Source organism: Hemibagrus wyckioides, linkage group LG03, assembly GCF_019097595.1.
Source record: "Hemibagrus wyckioides isolate EC202008001 linkage group LG03, SWU_Hwy_1.0, whole genome shotgun sequence".
NCBI classification, from domain to species: domain Eukaryota; kingdom Metazoa; phylum Chordata; class Actinopteri; order Siluriformes; family Bagridae; genus Hemibagrus; species Hemibagrus wyckioides.
Window position 1 is genome coordinate 32,067,598 of NC_080712.1, and position 10,341 is coordinate 32,077,938.

Here is a 10,341-nt window from a genome sequence, read left to right on the forward strand (position 1 = left end):
GATATTTAAATATATATAGCTGCAGACCCGATGGCTTTCATTTTAGGCATGTAAATCATTTTATATTATTAAAGGCATTTCCTTTAGTGTGCAAAGACTTTTACTTCAGAAAAACATAGAAACTCTAAGAGGTCATTAGAGTAAACCAGGTCATGCAGAAAGTCAGGCTACAGATTGCATTTGTTTATGTACACAACTCTTTTTATGGACAACTGCCAGAGGTGGTGTTTCAGGACCGGTATATCTTGTTTTTTGCATTTGCTCACATGTCATAGTGTGACTATACTGTATAACACTACATAACACTAGACTATAAAATGGCATCAGTTATGGCCAATATTTCCTCGCTGAGAATCTGATGGATATTCGAGGTTGATAGAACATGATGATGTAAATAATCTAAATTTCTTTTACCTCTCCTTTTAACCTCCAGGGCCTGGATGAAACCAGGAAGCTGTCAAGAAAAATCACTTTACTACAGAAACAGATGATTTGGTTTTAATGTCACATGCCACCATGAGCTTTCGAGAACAAATGCAGGAAGTGCAACAAAAGAAGTTTATTGGGAGCCAGAGGGGCAAAAGCAAAGGGGCAGAACAAAGAAAGGCACACACTCAATAAACAGAAATATAATTGATATCAATAAACCAGAGCACACAACCAGTGAGTGGAGAAAAAAACATTAAAATCGAACGTCCTGAAAGATGTATTAGAAACTTGTGGAAGTCACATAATCGGTGTCTTGACAGGTCTGTGGCCTAAACTAGCATAACTTTTAATCAATCAATATCAGCTTCCATCACAATAATATCATGCTTATGACCATGGTGATGACCTGCACCTCACCTAGTGACCCAAACCTCTGCGTAGAAAGGCATCTTGCTTGGTTCTGTGACCAGTTAAACCCATCATATAGCTCAACCACAAGGTTAAAGGTCTCCACACTAAAGTATGTACATGCAAGCAGAAGGTGTCCAGGTGTTTAAACACCACCTGTGGCAGTTTGAGGGGTAAGATAGAATTTTTCCTGCATTGGCATATCTTGGAAACTTCGCCTCACACCTCCAGCATCCTGGGTTCAAGTCTCGCTCCCGCTCACTGTGTGTGTGGAGTTTGCATGTTCTCCCAGTGCTTGGTGGGTTTCCTCTGGGTGCTCCGGTTTCCTCCCACAGTCCAAAGACATGCTTCTAGGCTGATTAGACCCGAGTATAGATCGGATAAGGGATATCACAAGATCCTGGCCTAGGGATGAATCTCCAGGGATGGCCAGCAGGTCAGTTTGCTGGGAATGAGTTTCAGCTAATGAGCCACCATACATAATGATATGTCCACCAGACATGCTGAGTTTGGAGCAGAAGTTGTGGTATCTGAAAGAGGGAAGCAGAATATAAGTTAAATTTCATCAGCATAGCAATTGTAAGAGAACTCATGTTAGGATATAACTTTGCCAAGAGAGTCGATATAGAGGGATAAAAGGAGAGGACCAAATTCTGATCCTTGTTGGACACCAGTGGAGAGTCTGCATGGAGCAGATGTCGATCCCCTCCATGTTACCTGATATGACCGACCATCCTGGTAGGTAGGTCGCAGGAAGTTTGGATGTTTCCAGTGTTCATGTTTCAAGATCTACTCAGGGTCAATTTAAGCAACAATACAAACAGAGCAATAAATACTGTGTTTAGATTTTACTATCAATCTTATCCTAGAATCCTATGCATTCTTTCAGGGCATCTTGTAGTGACAGGATCAGACCAAGCTGTCTTTGCCTACAGAGGTGAGGATGTCATACTGAACTGTTCTGTAGATTCACATGTACCAGCCAGTGAGATCGAAGAAGTGACCTGGAAAAGGACAGACAGAGACCCAGAGATCCTCGTCCTGTTTTATCAAAATAGTGAGATCTTCCCAGACTCCTCACATGAGAGTTACCAGGGCAGAGTTGATTTATTTTCTTCCGAAATCCCGAAAGGAAACTTCTCTTTAAAGCTGGTGGATCTAAACATGGAATATAAAGGAGAATTCACATGTGAGGTCCACACCAGGAACATGTCAGGATGTACCACTGTGCTTCTTCAAGGTGTAGGTAATGTGCCTGTCTGATCACTAATGAGATATCTTTTTGAAAAACAACTAAAAGTTCAGGTCTTCATCAGAAGTTTATGATGATTATTATTCATGCTTTTTCCTACAGGTTTTGCTGCCCTCCATATAGCAATATTAGTGTTGTGCTCTGTTGCACTGTTACTTGCAGTGGGATTTTGTGGACCTGTTTGTATCCTGCTGAGAAAGAAAGGTATTTGCCAGGAATTGTTTATTAAAAACACTGTTTACTCTTTACAATCTAAATATCAATCTTTTTTTTTAGTTGCTAGCAAAGAGGGCATGAAATGGCACATTTTTCTGATTCTCTGTCCAAACATCTGCATGTTTTTGAGTTTCTGCTTGTGGTCATCAGAAGGTAAATCATTTCCCTCTCTATTTTTATTATACATGGCACCTTCCATGTTCCTGACTGTGGATTGGTTTGATTCATTTTTCTAGGGTTTCTATCTGAGGTCATCATTTGTTCAACTGTTAGTATCATGAGGCCTGTTATCTTGATGAAAACATCATCTTATCTCGGCATGTTACCAGGTAGGTCTTTATTTAGTCACTAGTTTATTTTAGGATTGTGAGGAACATTACTTGGACTTCCTACTTGCCTTCGGTGCTACTATTAATTTAATCTTCATTAATACTGCATGTATACAGAACAGTCAATAGGGGGCGCTGGGGTGCTGTCCCTTTAAAATTAGCCAGAGAAGACTGCTGCTTTAACACTTTTACAATAGATTATTTATTTTAATAACGAAATAAAAGCATTTAGTCATATTATTCCACTGTTAGCCATATTATCATTTATTTAAAATAAAAAAAAATGCAAAATCAAAACTTTATTTCATTCGTGTGTGTGTGTGTGTGTGCGGGTGCTGGACAAATGAGTGTGTATGTAGGTCCATAAACTTTTGAAAAGCATGTGACTTGAGGCTCAGCTCTGATTGGCTTGATTAAAATTTTCCTCGCGGCACAGCACTCTCCGCTTGTTGAATCAATATTGTTTTTTTATATTTGGCCTCATGTGATTGGACCATTCTCAAAAGTCTCATTAAAGCTCAGCAAATGGTCAGTTAACTGGCAGGTACTGATTAATGTGGAAGCAAGTGAAATATCTCAAGATGAAAGAAAATTCGGTTACATCTTTACAAAAACAATACCCTTTCACAAGGTGTTCAGATGAAGAAAAGAAAAGAATCATGAGCCAGATCAACCCAATCTGCAAATTCAGCAGCAGTCAGGTGATGGTGGTCGAGCATCCACTCGGTGCTTTTCCAGCACTTCTGAATGCATTGGCCATGCTGTCCATGGAAAAGATTTTAGTACAAATTCAGTACGACATGAATGATTTTACAGAATATGTGTAAACAGCTCAATTATTTTATTTCACAGAGCGGATACAAAAAACAGTGAAGGCTTTGGCTGTTCCACTTTACCACTTAACTATATCAACAGCTGCATGTTCAAGTAAGTTTACACTGAAGTAAGTGTATAGTGCCTTTGTGCTCCTTTAAACTACAATCTCCTTCCTTCCTCGTTTACTTTCTTTCTTTAGTATTTAGTATATTGTATAATAAAACTCACCACAAGAGCTACAGTCGCGTCCTATAATATATGTTAAAATCATCATATTATTAAAAACTTATAAAAATATTCTTTGTTATTTATTTCCCTAATGGCCGAATGCAGCTGCTAGTCACATCAGTGATCCAAATTAATGTGCTCTTTCTTCAATATTTAATAAAAAAATAGTGAATTTTGCTTTGGTACAAAAGAATTATTTCTTAGTTATGGCTACATTTGTGTACACATACACAAACTGAATAAGCATACAACATTCCCTTCATTTCCTTCATTTTTTTCATTAACAAAGCTGCATGAAAATAAACATTGTTCTTATTTCCAATAAGGGGGGCTCAGGGAAAATCTGGACATTCTGCAACAGTATTGGCAATCATAGCAGTGGTGATTGTCATCAGTTCAGTTATATTAGGTAAGGCAGAATATATTTAAGAAAGAAGATTATTTGCTCTTTGGTGAACTTTCGACCTTCGTATTACACTGGTCAACAAATTTTATGGAAAACGTTGTTTCCTCTACAATTTTTGGTGAAGCCAATAGATTTTTATATGCTGAACACAAATGTGTATTGGTAATTTTTCTATCACGTAGGGTTTTTAAATAAACTGCATTAACACATTAACACTGTAATTGTCTTCAGTATTGCATAGGCCTACGCTATGATATTGCTAGAAAGCAACATGAGAGACAACTAGAAATGTTTTGCTGCAGATTTTCGCTTATAGTCACTGTCCGAAGCTTCACATATCAGTGTCCAACAATAGTCTCCCAGCATTGATGGACTCCACTTTCCCTGGTAGCATTTCTCCATAGTGGCAATGTCTTGGTGAAACCTCTCACCATGTTCATCACTGACGACTCCGAGATTGGCTGGGAAGAAGTCCAAGTGCGAATGAAGAAAATGTATCTTCAGTGACATGTTGCAGTTCATCGACTTGTATGCCTGAAGCAGTTTCAACCAGTTCAATGTAGTTTTGTGCCTTGTAGCTGCCCAAAAAGTTTGACACAACATTCTTGAAGGCAGTCCATGCAACACGTTCGGCACCCTGCAGAAGGTCATCAAAGTGACTATCCATCATCACCTCTCGGATTTGTGGGCCAACGAAAACGCCTTCTTTTATCTTTGCGTCACTGATGCGCGGAAACATTTGTTGCAAGTATGCAAACGCTTCACTTTGTTTATTCATTGCCTTCACAAAATTTTTCATTAGTCCAAGTTTGATGTGCAGTGGCGGAAGAATTATGTTCTTCGGATCAACCAGTGGGTCATGTGCAACATTCTTCTGCCCTGGCAACAATTTCCTGCGAGTAATGTGAAGTTCTTGCTCCGCTGTCCCACTCGCAAAGAAAACAACAATCCTTGGTGTATCCTAACTGTTGTCCCTGAGAACTGCAGCTCCTTCAATATGTTTACAACCTTTTTTCTTTTTCATTTACTTATGAATGTCATCTCCAGCTTGATAAATGAAGCCTCTGCTGCAAAGTGACTAGTGGCTAATAATACAGCATCTCATTCTCCTCTCAGGGAACCATACATAACCCGGTGTAGTTCCCTTTCGAGGGAAGTTGACGCTGCCTCATGGCTGATGCTATGGGAACGCCAATACCAACACCGTCACACGCAGGGAGATGTCTGCCCCAAACCTGATTAAGTGTGCTTAGAGGACCAACCTGCCACAGCACAAACATCCTGGGGGGAATGCCGCTAGCCAGGGTGCTGGACAAGGTGATACGCCTAGTGGAGCGAGCTGTAATCCCTAAAGGTGAAGCCACACAGTGCACCTTATAGGTCTACGAGATAGCTACCACTACCCAGCACAAGGTGCTGCTTGTTGAATTGCTTTGGTTGGGGCCACCAAGACAGATAAGAAGTGAGAGGACCTATGCCTTGAACTTGAACAATAGGCGCAAGTCCCAAAAACCCGAACTGGGCACAGCAGGTGCAGTCTCTCCTGCTCTGCCAACTCATGGGGTGGAGGGCAGAAGACCTGCAGAAAGTCTGGATGATCGGCTTATAGCAGAGCTGTGTTCAGGGTCAGAAACTTCTCAGAGATTCCATTGGCTCAAAGGGTTTGGAGAAGCCCCTCCAGGACCACTTAGAGGTCTTAGGAGGGGAGACACAATCTACAGGAAAGCCTCAGCCATTTGGCACTGCGCTGGAGGTGAGAGACCAGAGAACAGGCACGTGACTTGCAGCAATGGCTGCCATGTATACCTCAATGTAGAGGGTGATAGGCCCTCAAAGAGGTGTGTCTGCACTATACTAATAGGACAGTGAACTAGATCCTGACGACGCCAATAACACCAGTGGCAAAAGTTCAAAATAGTCTCCACAACCTCAGTTGGGAGAACAGAGTCTAAGAACTGGTCCCCCTCAGGGTGGCGGAAAAGAATCGCCCACATACCTGAGAGTGGAGGCTCCTCCTGATGGGAATCTCCCAAGGAGCACTATCCATAAGGGAAAAGAAAAGGCACAGGGCACAGTGGGTTGACTCCTCAGAGGTGAACATAGCCACTTCTGCCCTGCCAAAAATTGCCATATGCATTCCACCACCTACAGGTGGAAATGCCATTCCCCAGGCCTCAGCCCCTGCCTCATCAGGAAGCCTGCTTCCTGATCCTGTGCTCTGGAGGGTAAAAAGCTCTCAGCAAGAAAAATCTGGTCTCTACCTAGGGCCAGATCTGGTGCACCAACCTGAACAGGGGGTGCAAACACAAACCGCCCTAATGATTGAATAAGGGGACCTCGAAAGGTAGCCCCTGAGTGTCAGAAGAAAGTGTTTCAACACTAGAAACATAGCCCCCATCTTAAGGCAATCTGAGTACCATAAGAGACAGGAGCCCTCCTAAATGCCATGGGCAGGGTAGCCATTTAGGGCCGCTCCCCAGCCCAAGAGGGGGGAGTCTATCCAAAGATTCCTGTGACAAGGACACACCCCAAGAGTGGGATCCAAGGTGAGAACCAGGGTCTGTCCACATAAGAAGGGTACGAAGCTTGTGGCACATAACCTTTGTGACCCCAAAAAGGGTGTCTGCGGGGGTGAAGACCTTTATGGCAGAAAGGATGGAATTCCCACATTGTGGCTGAATCCCAAACTATACCACAGAAGGTGGTTCTCAGAGAGGAAGAAAGCACACACTTTAATGGGTTGAGGGCTAGGGACCTAATGTGGGAAAGCATGGCATCTCACCTTGCATAGTGCCCTGAAACAGCAAGCTTGCAGGGGAAAACCCAGGAGGTGGCAACACATGACTGAACACCGAAGCAGGTGCCGGGGTAGGCAACAGTGGAAATGGCCCTAAAAGGGGCATCCCTAAGAACCCTAGCTCTCATTAGGAGTCATTCCTGGCCCACACTGCAGAGATGGTTGTCTCTCGCCGGGGGACCTGCTCCTAAGCGCTAACCAGCCATCCAAATTTTACATGGGGTGGCTGAGCTGCAGCACTAGTCTTGTTTCCCTGCCTCAGCAGGCCAGTCTGGGGCTGGTGGGTACTGGCCTAGCCCTAGCTCCTCATAATGGGAAAGGAAGAACAGGCCCTTAGGAGACACAAGGATGTCTAAAAGAAAGGTTGTCCCTTTCTTTTATCTCTGACAGATTGCCTCTCTGTGGCAACTAAATGCAGTCATGAAACGGCCGATGGCATGGGCCATCTGCTTTGTGGGCATGTGTGATCACCTCCAGGAGCTTTTCGAACACCACAGAATGCGGTGGCAATTCAAATGCTGTTCGCTCCTTGTTGCCCATCACAAGCTCCTCAGAGTCCGATGAAGACAATAATTCCTCATTTGGGTCGGGAGAAATCGCAAAATGAGCTCCCGGAGCCGAGTCGGGAGAGAGGGAAAGAGAAAGGGATCCCCTTTCCCCTTACCCGTCTCTTATTCCGGGTCCACTAACTTGACCTGCGAGACCCATTATCTAAGTCAGCGCCACAAGGCACATGCACTTGGCTGGAGAAAATAGCCAAGCGAGAGTGGAGTTTACAGAGGAAAAGTTTCACAGCGAACGCAGCTGGCTCCCTTGAGAGCCGCGCATGCACACTCCACTATCAAACAAACAAAGCAGAAAAAGTGTGAGTCGTCCCCCAAAATTTAGTGGGGCATGGAGCACACACTTTCTGAACATGCCATCTTTTCTGATCTTTATATATATATATATATACATACACAGACAGGACAAACAATCAACACAAACATACACAGAGCGCTTCCTCTCGTGCTTCGGCGTGATTTCACACAGAGCTTCGGACATAGAAGTGTTCCCATAGTGTCAGCCATGATGCAGCATCAAGTTCCCTTGAAAGGGAACTACATTCTTAAAAGTCATCTTTACTGAATTGATGAGTTTTGTGATATCTGAATGTTGGTTTTAGTTTCTTCTGGATATTTGGCTCTGATGCCATTGGTCCATGTTCTGGCAGCAATTTGCTTGTTCAAACATCCAAAATATTTACCTGGTGAGTCAAGTAATTAATTTTTTTTTTCTCTCATCATGTGCACATTTGTTATCATTAGCTTGTTAATTAATCTTTTTTTTCTGAAGATTTTCTTCACGTTATGATCTACATGTTTGGAGCTGTAGGTCTCAGTACTTTAAATGCGATTGTTCTCGCTACAGAACTGATCCTCAAAGCAGGTATTGTAGGATTCTGTCAAACATACCACTATAAATGTGTTTAACTAAATAATTGTCTCAAATATTATGAAGAAGTCTTAATACAGTAGATTATAGTAGTACAGATTTATATTTTTCAATACACTTAATTTACAAAAGTTATATTTTCTCTAATTTTGGTCTCTGAAAATATACATACCTGCCATTGCAGTGTTTCATTGCCATGCACATTGAGTAAATCTCATTAACTTTTGTCACTTTCCAGTTAACCTTTGTGTTAATTTCCAGGTAATTCATGTTCACATGCAAATACAATGTGGAAAGAAAGAACTTTAATATATTTCCACTTTACATGCCTAAGCTACTCATAGGCCATGTGTTTCTCAGGGAATGTAGGTAATGCTTTGTGGGTAGGAGGAGCCTGCTCTCTCCTCTGTCAATCACAGAGACACCAGTTTGCCATCTTTGAGCTTATGTACTAATTTGGAAGAAGATAGACAGCACTTTACTCCAAGTTTGTTAACTTGGCCTGTGACATTGAATGAATATCAATTTAAAAATATTTTTAGCCTTCACCCACCAGTTCATGTTTTGAGTTGATTTACACTCACAGGTGAGATTTAAATGTCTTGGCTTCCAGGTAAAGGAACTCGAACTTTAGAATATCTCTGTATGATTGTTCTGCCACTTGATACAGTGTTTTGCTCTGCATGGCTCGTTTTGCAAATCTATGATTCCCGTAAGTCTTGTCAGAATCAATCAATTATTTATTAGTTTTGTAAACATTGTGCTAAAAGCAGTATGACACAGACATTGCAATTCCATAGCAAGTCACTTAACTTATATTAAGAGGTATGAGACATGATTAATTAAAAAATTTCCCCCTGGGATTAATAAAGTTATTGGAATTTTAAAAAATAATAATTTGCATTAATAATGAAAAGTAATAAAACAAAAATCTATTTAAAATAACTGGTATCTTAAGAAAACACGATTTGTTGTAAATTTCTACAAAATCTGTTTAAAATTTTGCTTTTTTTATATGAATCAGGGATAAAATTCAAAGACAGGTAAGTTTATTTTTGTTGTTAATAAATAAATGACAAGTTTTAAAGCAGTGTCTGTCAGTTAGCCAGCAGGATTAATTGCTGTATGTCAAATATTTATTTTAAACAGAACAAAATGTCATTTTGAAGATGAGAGAAGAACAGGACCTGAGGTACGAACTCCAAAAGCACAAAAGTGGCTATTATTATTATTATTATTATTATTATTAATAAGAAGAAGAAGAAGAAGAAGAAGAAGAAGAAGAAGAAGAAAACATAAATTGCGTTTCGTTTTTATTTACTTGTATGAATTATCCATGTAGATTGTTCAGGAGATGGAGGCTCTCAAAGTTCCTAACCCTAACTCTGGCTCATCAGAGGTGGTCAGGTCAAATTTCTTGAATCTCCTCCAGGATCAATAAAGCATCCATCCATCCATCCATCCATCCATCCATCCCAGGCATAAGCTCCCAGAAATATTCTCTCATATGCTTTGTCTTAATTGTCTTAGAAGAGCTATATTTCAGTTCTCGCAGGAGATGTTCAATAACAACCAAAACCAAAAGAAATTTGACAACTCTAGATTTTATCTGTTTTAAAATTGTTTTCATATTTTTATACCATAAAGCTGTGATGTTCTGTAAACTTTATATTACCCCAAGAACCTCTGTAAATAAAGATGATTTCAACCCTTTAGATTAGCTGGAAAGAACATTCTAGTAGTCATTTTAATAGGTTTCAGCATGGATATTAATTATCTTCACTTTATTTGTAGATACTCGTTAAAAAACCTTTTTTTTCTTCAGATTTATGCTGCAGTGTTATGGTTGTGTTTGTAATCGCTGTCCATTGCATTGTCTACTTCAGCTATGTAAACATCATTGTGGAAGCTAAAGGTACAAAATTATCTCTAAGATTTGAGATAAGATGTAACATTTATTTACAAATTGTAAATAATTATTTTTTTTTTTTTTTTACAACTTCAGCATCAGTTTTACTGTTTCAAT

The 10,341-nt window shown here is 40.6% G+C and overlaps 1 protein-coding gene across 1 annotated transcript; it reads left to right on the forward strand.

Annotated features, from left to right (window-relative positions):
* Positions 1-364: 364 nt before the first annotated feature.
* LOC131351399 (uncharacterized) lies at positions 365-5,043 on the forward strand. Its single transcript, XM_058386840.1, has 5 exons — positions 365-2,083; positions 2,192-2,293; positions 2,366-2,458; positions 2,542-2,634; positions 3,487-5,043. The coding sequence occupies exons 1-5, from the start codon at positions 1,600-1,602 to the stop codon at positions 3,579-3,581; spliced, it is 867 nt and encodes a 288-aa protein (XP_058242823.1). The 5' UTR covers positions 365-1,599; the 3' UTR covers positions 3,582-5,043.
* The last annotated feature ends 5,298 nt before the right edge of the window (positions 5,044-10,341 follow it).

What these genes read in the sequence shown, in the direction of transcription:
- LOC131351399 (XM_058386840.1), top strand. Translation starts at nt 1,600, where the DNA reads ATGTTTCCAGTGTTCATGTTTCAAGATCTACTCAGGGTCAATTTAAGC. An exon ending in TGTGCTTCTTCAAGGTGTAG is followed by an intron (nt 2,084 to 2,191) that starts GTAATGTGCCTG and finishes TTTTTCCTACAG; the next exon opens with GTTTTGCTGCCCTCCATATA. An exon ending in TATCCTGCTGAGAAAGAAAG is followed by an intron (nt 2,294 to 2,365) that starts GTATTTGCCAGG and finishes CTTTTTTTTTAG; the next exon opens with TTGCTAGCAAAGAGGGCATG.